Consider the following 13,549-nt stretch of genomic DNA (forward strand, 5'->3'; position numbering starts at 1 on the left):
TGGCGGTATGCTGGCGCTCAGAGGCGAGGAGAGGTGAGGCGAAGCCTTGGGAGAGGCCCTGGATGAACATTAGGAGTGGAACTGCCGATAAAATAACGAGGGTGAGTGCCCAGGAGCGCATGAAGGCGAGAATGAGGCAGGTAAGGCACGTAGTGAGGTATTGAACGAGGGTACCGGATGCAAGAGACGTCGCCATTCGAACGTCATCAGTTTCTCTGAAATCGTTTGTCAGATTGAACAATAAAAGTTTGCTGAAGAAAAAAAAAACGCAAACCTGGTAAATTTGGCCATGAGACCGCCAGCACCGATTGGGCCATCACCCTCGGTTTGGACAGTAGCATCGGTAGCACCCATATGGGTGTCAAACCAAACCATATCCTTGTGAGTTACAGCGTCATAGACAGCCTTGCGCAGTGCTTTGACGTTCATTTCTCCGGTCCATATCCACAAAGACGAGGTGATACTGCCCAGGGCGAGCGAGCCAACAGCAAGTCCGATGAGCTCGAGTGCGGCTAAACCTACACCACGTAAGAGCTGTTCCTTGGCTGCTTCCGGTGGATTGGGAGCACGATTAAAGGTGGCGAAAGCGTCAAAGGCCTGGCCAATGACATAGGTCATGAAAGGCGCTATGCCACCGGCAATGACGGATGAAAGAATGGCAGGGATGAGAAGGCAGAGGAAGTGTTTCTTTGAAATGAGAGAATAAAGGAGGCGAATAGAGGGAGTGATAGTGGGTTGCGCAGGTGGTTGAGGAGCGAGTGTAGGTAGAGTATCATCGTGCTTGATGTCCGTGAGCTTGATGTCAGAGTCAATGGAAGATCGTGGAGTTATCGCAAGTTCGTATACGAGCTCGTTGGTATCAACAGCGAGAGCCTTGCTGCGACGCATCGTTCAACGAGCGTGAAGAGCTTGAACGACAGAGAAGAGTCTTCGAATTTCCATTTCTCTTTTGTTGCAAGGAGACAAAGAGGAAGATCGGCTATTTGCCTTTGTTTGGTCATTCCGGAAGACAATAAGAGTGGTTTCCGGATCAGGGAATCGAATCTCAGGCCCGTCACAGGACAATGAGGAGCCTCCGGGCGCTGGGAACTTGACGTCAAGACTTCGGTCAGTGGCGACAAAAGACTCACAAAAGTGTCCCCAGCAACCTACCATACACGGCAACTGTGCGCCGGAGGCTTGTGAAAAGATCTTGAAAGTCTGACCAGGATGTTAATGTTGTAGCAAGGCGGGAAACGTTTTGAACTTTGAAGATGGCTACTTATAATATTGGTTGAGAGTGAGGGTAGTATGAGGGGTGTGAGACCAACCTTGCGCCGCCATTTCAGACCGTAGTCTAACAGAGCTTCGAGCATGGCCGTTTGAGTTTTACCGAGATGCTCTGTGGAGTATTCCTAGTTCTCCAAGTCAGCGGAAAACGACTAGAAATGTGTTAGAACTAACTTTGCCAAGCTCCATGGTTCATAGCATGGAGAGGAAGCCTAAAAGGTCGACCAAGTCCATTTGTCGCTCCTGAAGAAAGAGTTAGGTCGACCCAGATCGTGGCAGCTAACACCACCTCCGTAAGGTGCAGATACTGCAATAACAACTCCCAGAGCTGTTCATGAGGTGAATGAAGGAGGAACGGAAACCCCGTAGACGTTATCTACAAAGGGCCTTGTTTGCGGATACTTGAGAAATCATCCAGACGGGTCGTTATACCTTACATACCCAACGGTCGTCATGAGACCACTTCGCTGGAGTAAGAATGATACACGGACAGGTCGCGTTTTGTGCTGACTCGGAGGAGACCATGTAGTGCACTATCGTCTGAATGAGATGTTCACGACTGAGAGAAGTTATGAAAATGAATAGGTCGCACCTCCCATCTTTCAAACGCAAAAACATCAAGAAATTCGATGTCAACGTCACTTCGTTTGTCGTCTTTCTATGAAGGAACACCAAACTCCCACTAGTGCCCCTACATTAGGAGAGCATCAGTCCAGTGCATGTTATTTCAAGTATGCATACGCGCCCTGTTATAGCTTGCCGGAAACTCGTTTTAGAGTCGGAACCACCGCCAACTTGATCGCAGAATTTGGGAAGATGGGATATTTTGCGAAATTGGCAAGAGCTTCCGTGTATACCCTATCGAGAATACAAAGGTCAAAAAGGGAGTGTAGACGTAGTTGAAGTACTTACGGTTTCCCTTCCCGTGTAACCCATGCTTGCATGGTCGAAGCTGGGATGGCTGATTCCAGCCAGCGGAGGTTCATGATTAATTGCCGTGATATGGGGTCAAGCAGCCTATAGATGGGAGTCAGAGTGGCCTTGCAACTGCTAAATGCGTAGCTGTCCACCGAAATATTGAGAGGCACGATGAAGGTTTGGAGTATAGTTTCGCTAACGTGTTTTGCGACTGGGATTGAAGGAAAGGCAGTGACGCATGGGCTTTTCGTTGGCGCACCTTTCCATCTGCGTGTACGCAGAGTCGAGCAGACGGCACGCTACCTCTTTCGAAGGTGAGTTGAGTCAAGACACGCAAATATGCGCTCACCTTCTATGAGTTCTGATAGTACTGCCACCCTACCCAGTTCGCAATCACAAAGTACGACCCGGTCGGCACAAGCAGGAGAATGAAGTACTTATAGTGGGCATCCTGCGCAAGGGCGTCGAGAAGCTAGTCGGCCGAAAGGTTAGACCTTCCTCCCTAGTGGCATAGAGGCAAGACGTTACTCGTATTCCAGATAACGGCAAGAATGCGCTGAATAGGACAGGGTAGCTCCCTAGGACGAAGAAGACGATGGAGGTCAAGATGAGGAGGTGACTAGTAAATGTGGACAGTCACAAGTTGCCTTTCATCCACGATTACGACCGCCGCTTTGCGGTTTTGACGCGATAGGGAGCTAAATACACGAAGAACTCTCTTCGCTTTGGCCCCAGAAACAAAGAAAATGAATAAAATTATGAGCAACGGTTGAAACACGGGTTTGTCAGTCCTTTTTGCCCTCTTTTCACTCGTCAAACGAAACACCTCCGGCAGATCTAAAACGACCAAGTTCCTCGCTCCGATGGCCAACCTCTTCACTCCAAGAACACTTATTCAACGCGTTGTCGATTCCGACTTCAAATGGCAAAAATTGGTGGAAGCAAAATGACCGTGCTTCAAGGTGCTTTACTTTCTCCCTTACCCCAACCAACTTATGCTCAACCTTTCACTTGTTGTGCGGTGAACAGGCTTTCTTTCTCGTAACCTGCTCGTGGACAATTTCGCAAGCCACTGAAGTCGCAGAGGCTCCCAGAAATCGTCTAGCAACGTTCATTTTTCTCATTGTAACCACTGCTATGGAATCAAAGGTCGTTTGGACGACGCCGCCTCCTACCTTTAACGTCTTGACAGTGACTGTGTTTTCACAATGGCGGACGGTCGTGATCTCTCGACATTGTAACGTTCCGCGTCCGTTGGAGCCGTCTTCTTGCATGCTGTCAGTGTTTCACTACAATCCTAATTCTTCCGATGACTTACACGATCTTTTGGTGTAGAAAACGCGAGGGTTTGAGAGGGAAAATTCTGGCGAAAGCTATGTTCAAACATCAATACTAGAAGGACGGGGTGTTGATGGTATTTATGTAAGTTTTTCCCTTCTGTTGGTTTTGACACAGTGGGTTTGACGTGTCCGGCGTTCGTAGAGCCTGAACCTGGCAGAACGGGCGAAGTAGCGGAATTTTCTTTCAAGAGGGATGAAGGTATGTGCGTTTTTTTGTCATGTAAGTCACCTTCTGCTGATTTGGAAATACGTAGAAATTCAGAGGAAGTTCCAACGTATTTGATTCGTGCCACCTCGTGGATGATGAGCCCTGTGGTCATTCAAGAATCGTACGTGAACTGGTACCCCCCCTTCTCTTTCTATTTGCTGATACCATGCAGGCTCACAACTGCCTATTGTGGATCGTTCCCCGCGTTGCATCTTCACCTTGGACTCTATCAGCGGCGTCGCTACTTTTGCTCAAAGACACGCCAGAAATATCTGCCCATCTTCTGCAGAAAACGATCACGTCACCATCTCTGTGACAACATGAGAGCTAATGACCCCCATGCCAGTGCGAAAAGGCAACGGCATCAACCTTCCATCGTCGGAGTCGTCTCTGCTTCTTCCATCGATCCCTTTCATTGCAGCAGCCATCTTTCTTGCGACGCTTCCAACCCCCTAGCTTCAGACGTATAATTTGGCTTGCTCACCCGCCATCATTAGAGTTTTCCAACGGCGTATGCATGGCTCGCTCGTGAGCCAACTACGTTCACCCCTGCCCAGGCTCCCAGAGCGGATCACTACAGGGGGTTCGGGACAATTGTTACCCCCGGTACAAAGACGACAATGCATGGCATTGATGAACTCCCGGAGCTGCTGATGCTGCTACACGTTATGCTCATGGACGGAAGCTTTTGCACCAATCCAACATTCTCAGAGATTATCTGGCTGCTTGGCCACGCATATCAAATTGAAACCACAGTTGCATTGCCATTCATAACAGCTAGCCATTACGTAGAAATCTCATCGACTTCTCTGTAGAAGAGCAATTGGGCGTTCCTTTCAATGAATTCCTGAAAAGCAGAGCTATCAACGGATGCACAAAAGAATTTCCTGTGATCGCCACCTACTTTGAGGACAGGATTTGTTTCAGGGTTGACAGCCTTGACTTCACTATACGTGCGTTCACCATCCGTGGATTTACCGTCCGTGCATTCATACCACTGCTGTTTATCCTTGGGGCCATACTGTACATATGCAATATCTGTTCATATGTTTGATGAGTGCAAGGGTACGCTAGAAGGAAGCTTACATTGACCAATTGCAACTCCTTTGGAGCCAAACGTAACATCCAGCTCCTTGCTGGGGTTCTTATCATCGGTCGTATGAGCCACTACTGCGTAGAGATGGTACTTCTTTGTGCTACCACCATCAAGTGGGGCAAGAACATCATTGCCGAACAGGGTGACCCTTTCGCGGGATTTCTTGCCTTTGGACGCATTGTAAACATTGATCTCGAAGCGGTGAAGTGATATGATGAGCACCCGAGGCAGCTGCGTAAACGACTTCGTCTGCTCAGCAACCGAGGATGGTCCCTTTATGGTAGGGCATACACTGTCGACTCAAAAGTTGAACACGATGTCATCGCAAGTAAACGGAGGCACAACGTACAAACTTCCGCGTATCAGCAGGCTGCTTTCGATGATACTAGCTATGTTGACAGGAACTCCAGATTTTGGTAGTTGAGTGGAGTCTGGGGAAAGCTCAAGAACGTAGAACGGCAATTCGGAGATATGCTGTGTCAAAAATTAGCCAATCAAATCGTGACTTCGGCAATCATGCTCACTGCTGTGGGTTTTCTCTAGAATTAATAGAGGACATCAGCTGTCGGTTCACCATACATAAATGGAACTTACCTCTTTGTCGGGCAATTTCAAAGGCTAGGGAGTGACATAAGTTAAATCTGATCGCGACTGGAACAAATGGTCTCACCAGATGACAGTTGCACATCACGACAGACTTCAGTTTTCCGCGGAATGTAGGAGCCAAGTAGTTAAACGCTTCTGATTCTTGAGAAAGCATGAAATTGAGAAATTGACACGCATCGTGTGGCCCATGGTCCAGAGACATATTTTTTTAATACCCAAAATACGATTCCTACAACGTTTTAAGACTTCACGGTTTTTCTATTCCGACGAAGCACTTACTTCAAATTGGTCTCGCAAAGCGTCGGTTCTCTCACCCACCCTCAAAGCATAGATTAGCTCCGCAAGCATCTCACTGAGTGCCGTTCTCCACTTCGAGCTATCCTAGGTATGTCTTCTCGATCGCTCGTGAACGGCTCTCTAGCATGTAGTCTATAACCGACTTCTGTCGTCCCCTTGAGTCGAATAGCTCGGTAGTCCCAGCAAGACACTGGAAAATGGCATTTATGAAACATGTGTCCTTAGGATTCTTCAAGCCCCAAACCGGAACGCCTAGCATACATTCAAATCAGCGAGGCACAGTTTACAGAAAGAAATCACCCTACTTCCTCCAGGTTGACGGCGATTCCATGCAAGTCGACCAACGAGTGCATTGCCACTTTTGAGATGGAGAAGGAGAGCCCAAATTGCTTTTGCAGCATGCTCCCGACCACCACTTGTCAAGAGATCAAACTTCTCCGTTGTTTGAAAGTAGATGAAAGGCTTTTCCTTTGGGCGTGTGTTGTGCAAAATGTCTTCCAAATAAGCCTTCGGAGTATACACCCTAGCGATGCTGAGATAAGTGTGCGCGATCCGGATACTGAATGCCTGAACATGTTGTTAACCGAGAGATAGATGCATGCGGCAGTGGTGGATATAAACTACCTCAAAGCCATTGCTAACGATGTGAGGTGCTGATTCGGTGTCAAGCTGAATACAGGATAACATCTGAGCAAATTGTTGGGCTGTGGCTTCATAATCGTTCTTGATCTGCTTTATTTTCTTTTCCTAAAATAACATATGAAATGTCCGAATTTTGCGGAGGAAAAGAGGGCATGGCATACATACAGTGACGATTACATTCAAAGTCTTCGCCTGTGGAATCATGTAGATGAACATGAGGGAAATATCAGCAGGGGGACGGAACTAGCCTCATATCTGACGACAGGGATTTTCGAAAACCGATTGCCCCCAGTGACCTTGCTGGAGCCACTGAGGTAAAGATATCCGTCATCCACGGCTGAACAATTAATGAAGCCCTTCTTTTCAGCTTTTACGGCGACGTCGAGGCTGAGATGGTGGGGCGTACTTGGCATCCAAATGAGTAAGAGGTAGATGAGCAGCAAACAGATAAATCACCTCCAAAGCCGATCCTCGCTAAAGCGATGCCTCGTGTTGTGATAGGCCAGGATAACCTCCATGAACCGATGAAGGAGCTCCTCGCTTCCCTGTTCACCCTTGATGCCTTCGTCCTCCTCAGAACTATCATCTTCAATGATATCTTTTTCAGTAAGCCTACGAGTTCGTAGGTCACGCAAAGCGGTAAAAAACGTGAAGAAAGGGTTGGATAGAAAGTTTGAAATAGCCCGAGCTCCAGAAACGAGTGGTTTTGAGTCATGCCCTGTCGTTCTCTTGCTGCCGGCGGTAAAGAGGGGGTCAGACGAGAGATCAGGTTCAGTTGCAGCCAATAGGTTTCCCAGCATTGTTTTATATGCTAGATCAACCTCAGCCTTCTTGATGGAATCATCGTATCCAGGAACAACGCGGTTTGGGTTCAGATTGTAAATTGGTACGACCCGAAAAGCTGAGAAAGTTGCCCTCTGCCAGCCAGAAGCGCTGAGAGTACGGCCATCCGTATCGTATAGAACATTGTGAAAGTGATTCGCTTCGGATAGATTCTGGAAGTCAAACGGTCTGTAGTGATGAGCAGGGGTAACCCTGGGGTCAACTCAGGCTGACCCTGACCCTTACCCTCCAAAACCCTTGACCCTTGGCTGGGGTCAAGGGTTTTGAAGGGTAAGGGTAAGGGTATCTCAGGGGTTGGAGGGTAAGAAAAGGACCCCGGTCAATAGCAGAAACGGTCTGGTCCCGATCCGGACAAAAAATTTGGATTTTTGCAAATCGGCCGGGAGCCAGTCCGGACAGAAAGTGACCAAACGTTGAAACTAGCCAGAACCCCAGCCCGGACAGGATTGCTCAGGGCACATACACCCTCAGGCAGCAATCCGGACAGAAGGTCTCTTAGCTGAGTCGTGAAGTGCGCGATATGGCGTGTGCCACTCTTCCCTGAGAATGAGTGTTCGATCCTTGCACTAAACATTTTGTGCACTGTCCTTACTTTTCACGTGTTTTTGTAGTTGTTATGCTCAATAAGCCCGGATAGCCTGTCAGCCATTCCAGGAACCTCATGGACTTTGTAGATAGATCGAGAATACTGATTCTTGTCTGTTGAAGCTCTGGGGGCGTCTCTGGACTCTTTGCGCCTACCTGGGCCGATTTTTACGCCCTGGAATGGCTAGATCTGCAAATCCGGATGAATTTTTGCCGAAAAACCCCCAGATCCACCAACCCGGACAAATTTACAAAATTTGAGGTAGGCCGGGTACAATCCGGACAGAAACTGCGAAATGGCGTCCGGACAAAACCCCCATTTTCGGGATCAGACCGTTTCTGCTATTGACCGGGGTCCTGTAAGAAACCCCAGCAGGGTTTGGACAAGGGTTTGGAGCAAATAACTGCTCAAGCTTTATAGATAGTAAATAAATAGCAAGAGGCCTTTGAAATATACATCATTCAAGTATATTTATGACAGTACACATGGTTTTCAGTAAATTTTTGATGAAATATGAGGAATTCAGTGTATTCTGAACAATGCTAAGTGTTGCAAAGGTAGTGAGGCCTCTTTGGATGATATTTTATCTGATTTGATGTGATTTAAAATCATTTTATCTGAAGTACTTACCCTAATATTAGAGAAATGAAACCCCTGAAAAACCCCTGAAAAACCCCTGACCCTCCAGAAGGGTCAAGGGTTTATTGAGGGTCACAAAATCCTTACCCTGACCCTTACCCTCCTGACCCTTACCCCTGACCCTTGGAGGGTTGACAAACCCTTGCACATCACTAACGGTCTGACATCATAATGATCGAGAGATTTCGCCTGCTGTGATGTGTCCTTCTTGTTAGAGAAGATCCCCTGAACAGTTCCTCATCCTTGAGCAAGAAAAATGGATCTGCCATGATGGGAAACAGAGGGTGAAGGACAAGAGCAAGGAAAGACTTTAAGAGCAAGAGTTGAACGTTCCAGACAACTCCAGAAGTACCTTTGTGCCTAAATCAGACCGGTACTTAGCAAAAAGTTCCGCCTCGGGCGTTCCTGGTACGTGCTCAGGCCAGAAGAAATATCAGACTGCAACTGTCCAGGACACTTACATACAGTGGGAGTGCCCAATCCTATGCTGTAATGGCTCAGGAAAGGATCTACGAAAGTTGAATGCCTTCTGTCATGTAACATATGCGGGTCGGAGGTCCTCTCTTTGTCAATAACATCTTCAAATCGGATAGTATAGCTGACCTGCAGGTCGATGTGACGATAAAGGAATTACTGGGATGATGGCACACACCTCAGGCTCATCACACAACACAGACCCTGCTCCATTAGCAACTATTGTCACAACAGATGTGGCAGCGACGCGACGCGGATGGGTACAAGTGGTAACATTTTCTTCAGCAGCCCATCCTGCTTCGAAGAGGTAGTGGCAGTTTTGGAAGAGATCAGAGTGCTATGAACCCAACCGCATGAGTAGTTTTCCCACATGCCTGGCATCTGACCAATGATGGTGACGATGCTGTATTTCTCAAAATAGCATTTGCCTATGATATAACGCCGATGAACATGGATCTTTGACTTGAATTCCGAAACACGTACGATGTTTGAAAATGGTAGGTGTCTCTCACTGTGCTTCGATAGAGAGCTGCGAGTACGGCGGGGCAGAAGACATTGCATTTCCCTCTCCTGTTGTAAGATAGAGGATGAGGCTGGACTCGGATACCATGCTGCCTGCAGATTGCAACACCACAGCTAAGCACCAACGCCAACGCCAGCACCTGTAGTAGGACCCCATCCTCCTCCTATCACCCCTCTTCTTCCTCCTCCACTTCAGTGTAGGCCTATCTCCATTCGGCTTCTTCCTCAACCTTGACACATGCGGGGACGCAGGTCCTTCACCGTCCCAACACCACTTTGGGGAACGACACCATCTCCGAATGCGGGACTGCATCGTTCACTAGCCTTCTCTGGGGACTTATTCCTGGTCCCAGACAAAACTCTGGCGTCCCCTTACCCGTCTTCCATGTAGGTAGACCGTAGGGCTGGAAGGATGATGGCAACTTCTGACAACTTCCATGTCCATGGAGGTGACGTCCCTGCCGAGAGCTTTGCGTAGGTCTTGTCCAGCTTTGTGATCTTTTTCATAGCCAGCTTCCTGGGTCATCCTCCTTCCACATTTCTCTCTCCGGACGCGCGTTCTCACCTCCCACTCTCATAATCCCGCCCTAGGTCCCCATTGGCCGTCACACCCACTTGCAAGGTCTGTGCGAACACGCCAACAAGTCTTCTAGATCTCACATGCAGAACGCACATGGCCATTTAGTTAGCATTAAAACATTCAAGGGGGCGGAGAATGACGAGGCGTCCAAGTGGAAAGGCAGCGGGATAGGAATGGGGCATGGGATGACACTCGTCGGCGGGATGGTGGTAAGATGAGGTAAATGGGTGGGCAGGTCCTTAGTTTCAACAAGCACTTCTGCCTTGTTGGAACCTCAGTGTCTTGATAAGTAGCAAGAATCCGTGTTCAAAATGAAAAGTCTTCCTCGTTTTGTTCTGTCTTTTGTTTTGGGTTTCGTGATATGCAAAGTTCAAAAGCTGAAACTTTGAAGAGTAGGAGACGGGGTAGGTGTGTCACTGCCGGCTTTGGCATGGAATTGGGGAAGATCTCTGGATTGTCCTGTGCCAGTGATTCAACCTGCGTGCAAAGGTGTAGTATGTGAAGCTGCTAACACATATATCCTCTCCTCGTCTTTGAACTAGACACGTTGTCAAGGAGATTTGAGTCCTTTAGCCCAATAGATGCGGTGCCATACGATGAAGCTTTGGCAATCGAGAGTACGCTGAGTCGCTGGGGCTGTTCATCGCTCACATTCTGTAAGAGGTAGGCATATTGACGTAGATCTCTGGCAAGATTGCGGCAACCTGGGATAGTAGAAGTAAAGAAGTGGTCAAGTTGTATGCCGCAATGTGACTTTTGAGGATTACATACATGTACGCAACATGTACGGATCCTTTCCTAACACTTTGGAGATCTAACTAAACGCTCCTCAACGCTAGAATTACATATATCATACAATAGGGGTGACACTATATGAGAATCGATATTGCAGTCTTGCTTGGATCCAGAACAAAATACCGCGTTTTCTGATCGTTAAGTTCCTGGCTTAGTATACTGGAACGCTTCAAGGTCTTCCTTCAAATTCAGTGTTTTGGCAGCATCACGGATGATTTCCGGAGTCGATAATGCAGACTCCGGAAATGCATTGCAGGTCGTCGTCGCATAATGGAGGATCGTTTGGTCGCCAGCATCTCAAATAACAACAGGTAAGGTCTTGAGCCATTATCAGCCAATCTCGTTGACGACGGACGGGAAGGGCCAACAATATTGAATACATCCTGCTCCCCGCAAGCTTGGAGCTCCGTCGACGACTGAGGAAGTCTGGCCGCACAGGGGGCCGATGGCTTATTGGGAACGAAGGTCTGGTAATACTGCTGCAAGTAATTGACCGCGGTGTGCTGTGGCGATGTCGGACATGGACACATGGTCGCAACCCATCCAACGTCTTGATCTCAGGGAAGCTGGGTTGCTGGCCCCAAGAGCCAGAGCGAACTTCCTGACAAAAGGCAGCAACAGATGGGTCGTTTGCAACTTGGGTGTCGCCACCTGGATATGCAGTTGTTAATGCCTTGCTAACAAACTTTCACAGAATTTCCCAGGTGCAGGCAATATTGCGTGCATAGCCATAGTTGCAATACTTGGCCTTGTTCAAGTCTTCCAGTGGGAAGCCGCGTTTCCGCAGATCATTGGGAACATAGCGATTCGTCCAGTTGAAGTTGTTGTACGATGGCTTGAGGAAGGCATAGGAAATTTCCTCTGCTGTGGTGGACAGCAACTTCATGGCAATCCGAGACTTGAGCGCACATCTTTGCGTAACGTAACGGCCAGTCTGAGTACTCATCTCCTGGAATTGCCGAGCTGATACAGCAATTGAAGATGGTCGTTGAAGCCTGGATGTACCTCTGTGATAGCTAGGGGATGCAGTTTCCCTTTGGGCTCGATATGGACGAGCACAACGGCAGCACAACCATAACAGAGGTTTTCCGTAACTGAGCCAGGACGAATGAGATACCCCTGGATCGATAAGGATGCAATCTAGACACTCGCCGTTTTTTGCAGCATTTCTATCCTGGGACAGGTCGAGCAAGTAGGCTTGAAATCACGTCGGCGTAGTAACTTATTTGAAAGACCCAACATTAGTGCTGCCAACTCGTGGATAAATATAGTATGTAGATCACGCACATGTGAAGACAAGGCGTCCTTGGAAAGGATGACTCTTTTGCGATGTAATGCACTGGTATCGCACAAGTATCGCATGTCGGCGTTCCTAGTATTCCTCCAGGCATCGGATGTTGTCCATTTCTTGAGATATCTGTTCACACGGTTTTGACCACGAGATCATTGACGCCGTTAGCCTTGCTATCTCACAACGAATTCAAAATCCATACGAAATCCATAGAGATTCTACACCATAGATAGTCAACATAAGGTTAGGATTAGAACCCAACGAAAGCGTAAAAATGAGCCCGCTCTTGGCACACAAGAGTATCTCTGTGAGCTTTACACCGTGACCACTGCTCCTCTAAATATATCGCTCACCCAAGTATATGTTATAGCATGTCACCCTTGTCACTGGTTTCACAGCTAATGACTGCCTATACAACAAAGTCCTCGAATCACTCAGCCCTTTCAGACCCAAACCGAAAATCATCTGTACATCCTCTTTCTCTTCCCCTTTCTCACACAGGCTCATCATTCCTTTCTCTCTCTTTAGGAATAAGCAGTGTCAGACGGCGCCATCTCCTTCTATCTAGACCACTTTGTCCGTCCTTGCCTCTTGTGAATGGTATGCACTGACTTCTGCTACATCCCATTCAACACTTCCGATCCAGGACATACAAGGCGCCAGGGTAACACGTCTAGTGCTTGGAAGTTAGGTTAATTAACTGGAAAATAACCGAGACCAGACCGGACCTAACTGCAAAAAAACTGGACCGCAGTTAGTGGTTAGTCAATTCTGGAAATGAAATAACCGGTTATTTTGCGGTTAACTAACTGTTAAAAAACCGGTTATGACCGGTTACAACCAACCCTATTATACCCCTTCAAAATGCATCTAAAAGCATGAGAAACACTAAAAATCTGACAGAGTTATGGTCAAATCTCTAAATTATTGGCTAAAATAGTAGGCTTTCAAGAATATTATTATAAAATTGTCAATTCTTCACCGAATTTAGCGTTCTTGGGCTTGTTTTAAAGCTACGACGCATGGCAATAATGTTTACTGCAAGGAATATGAGAAATATACGCCGTTTTAATCGATTTTCTATTTTTTCGGTCCTAACCGGTTAGTAACTGCAACTAACCGGTTTTCATCGGTTATCTTCAGTCCAGTTAGGTTATTTTGGGTCTGGGAACGAACCCTAACCGGTCTCGGTCTCGGTTAGAGCCCCTGGGCACCCAATAACCTAACCTAACCGGACTTTCAAACACTAAACACGTCACGAGTATGTGTTTCTAACACCGCTCACCACGGATGTTGTGCAGCGTGTGGCTTTGTCGAGGGAGCAGATGAATTGGGGGGTGGTTAAGTCCGTTAGGTGTTGGAAGCCTTTGAGGGGAAGGGCGCGGCATCGACGGAGGAGGCCGTTGGCGAGGTTGTGGTACATATGGAGCGCAACGTCATGGC

General features: G+C 47.8%; 6 protein-coding genes across 6 annotated transcripts; 1 reads left to right on the top strand and 5 right to left on the bottom strand.

Annotated features, from left to right (window-relative positions):
• Positions 1–2,018: 2,018 nt before the first annotated feature.
• On the bottom strand, positions 2,019–2,255 carry LACBIDRAFT_298144 (uncharacterized protein; the record flags this gene model as incomplete). Its single annotated transcript, XM_001881627.1, has 2 exons — positions 2,019–2,127; positions 2,182–2,255. 2 exons carry the CDS (start codon positions 2,253–2,255, stop codon positions 2,019–2,021), a joined length of 183 nt encoding a protein of 60 aa, XP_001881662.1.
• Positions 2,256–3,324: 1,069 nt separating this feature from the next.
• LACBIDRAFT_298145 (uncharacterized protein) lies at positions 3,325–3,583 on the top strand (the record flags this gene model as incomplete). Its single annotated transcript, XM_001881457.1, has 2 exons — positions 3,325–3,464; positions 3,523–3,583. The coding sequence occupies 2 exons, from the start codon at positions 3,325–3,327 to the stop codon at positions 3,581–3,583; spliced, it is 201 nt and encodes a 66-aa protein (XP_001881492.1).
• Positions 3,584–4,519: 936 nt separating this feature from the next.
• On the bottom strand, positions 4,520–5,591 carry LACBIDRAFT_298146 (uncharacterized protein; the record flags this gene model as incomplete). The annotated part of the gene is made up of 6 exons (XM_001881628.1): positions 4,520–4,773; positions 4,822–5,123; positions 5,181–5,305; positions 5,356–5,370; positions 5,426–5,449; positions 5,502–5,591. 6 exons carry the CDS (start codon positions 5,589–5,591, stop codon positions 4,520–4,522), a joined length of 810 nt encoding a protein of 269 aa, XP_001881663.1.
• A 222-nt stretch (positions 5,592–5,813) lies between these two features.
• Positions 5,814–7,176, bottom strand: LACBIDRAFT_298147 (uncharacterized protein; the record flags this gene model as incomplete). The annotated part of the gene is made up of 6 exons (XM_001881629.1): positions 5,814–5,986; positions 6,040–6,301; positions 6,359–6,481; positions 6,542–6,568; positions 6,625–6,781; positions 6,833–7,176. The coding sequence occupies 6 exons, from the start codon at positions 7,174–7,176 to the stop codon at positions 5,814–5,816; spliced, it is 1,086 nt and encodes a 361-aa protein (XP_001881664.1).
• Positions 7,177–7,538: 362 nt separating this feature from the next.
• On the bottom strand, positions 7,539–7,793 carry LACBIDRAFT_298148 (uncharacterized protein; the record flags this gene model as incomplete). The annotated part of the gene is made up of 1 exon (XM_001881630.1): positions 7,539–7,793. The coding sequence occupies one exon, from the start codon at positions 7,791–7,793 to the stop codon at positions 7,539–7,541; it is 255 nt and encodes an 84-aa protein (XP_001881665.1).
• Positions 7,794–11,503: 3,710 nt separating this feature from the next.
• On the bottom strand, positions 11,504–12,317 carry LACBIDRAFT_327634 (uncharacterized protein; the record flags this gene model as incomplete). Its single annotated transcript, XM_001881631.1, has 3 exons — positions 11,504–11,989; positions 12,103–12,232; positions 12,289–12,317. The coding sequence occupies 3 exons, from the start codon at positions 12,315–12,317 to the stop codon at positions 11,504–11,506; spliced, it is 645 nt and encodes a 214-aa protein (XP_001881666.1).
• Positions 12,318–13,549: the final 1,232 nt, after the last annotated feature.

Source organism: Laccaria bicolor, genomic scaffold (assembly GCF_000143565.1).
Source record: "Laccaria bicolor S238N-H82 LACBIscaffold_13 genomic scaffold, whole genome shotgun sequence".
Lineage (NCBI taxonomy): Eukaryota > Fungi > Basidiomycota > Agaricomycetes > Agaricales > Hydnangiaceae > Laccaria > Laccaria bicolor.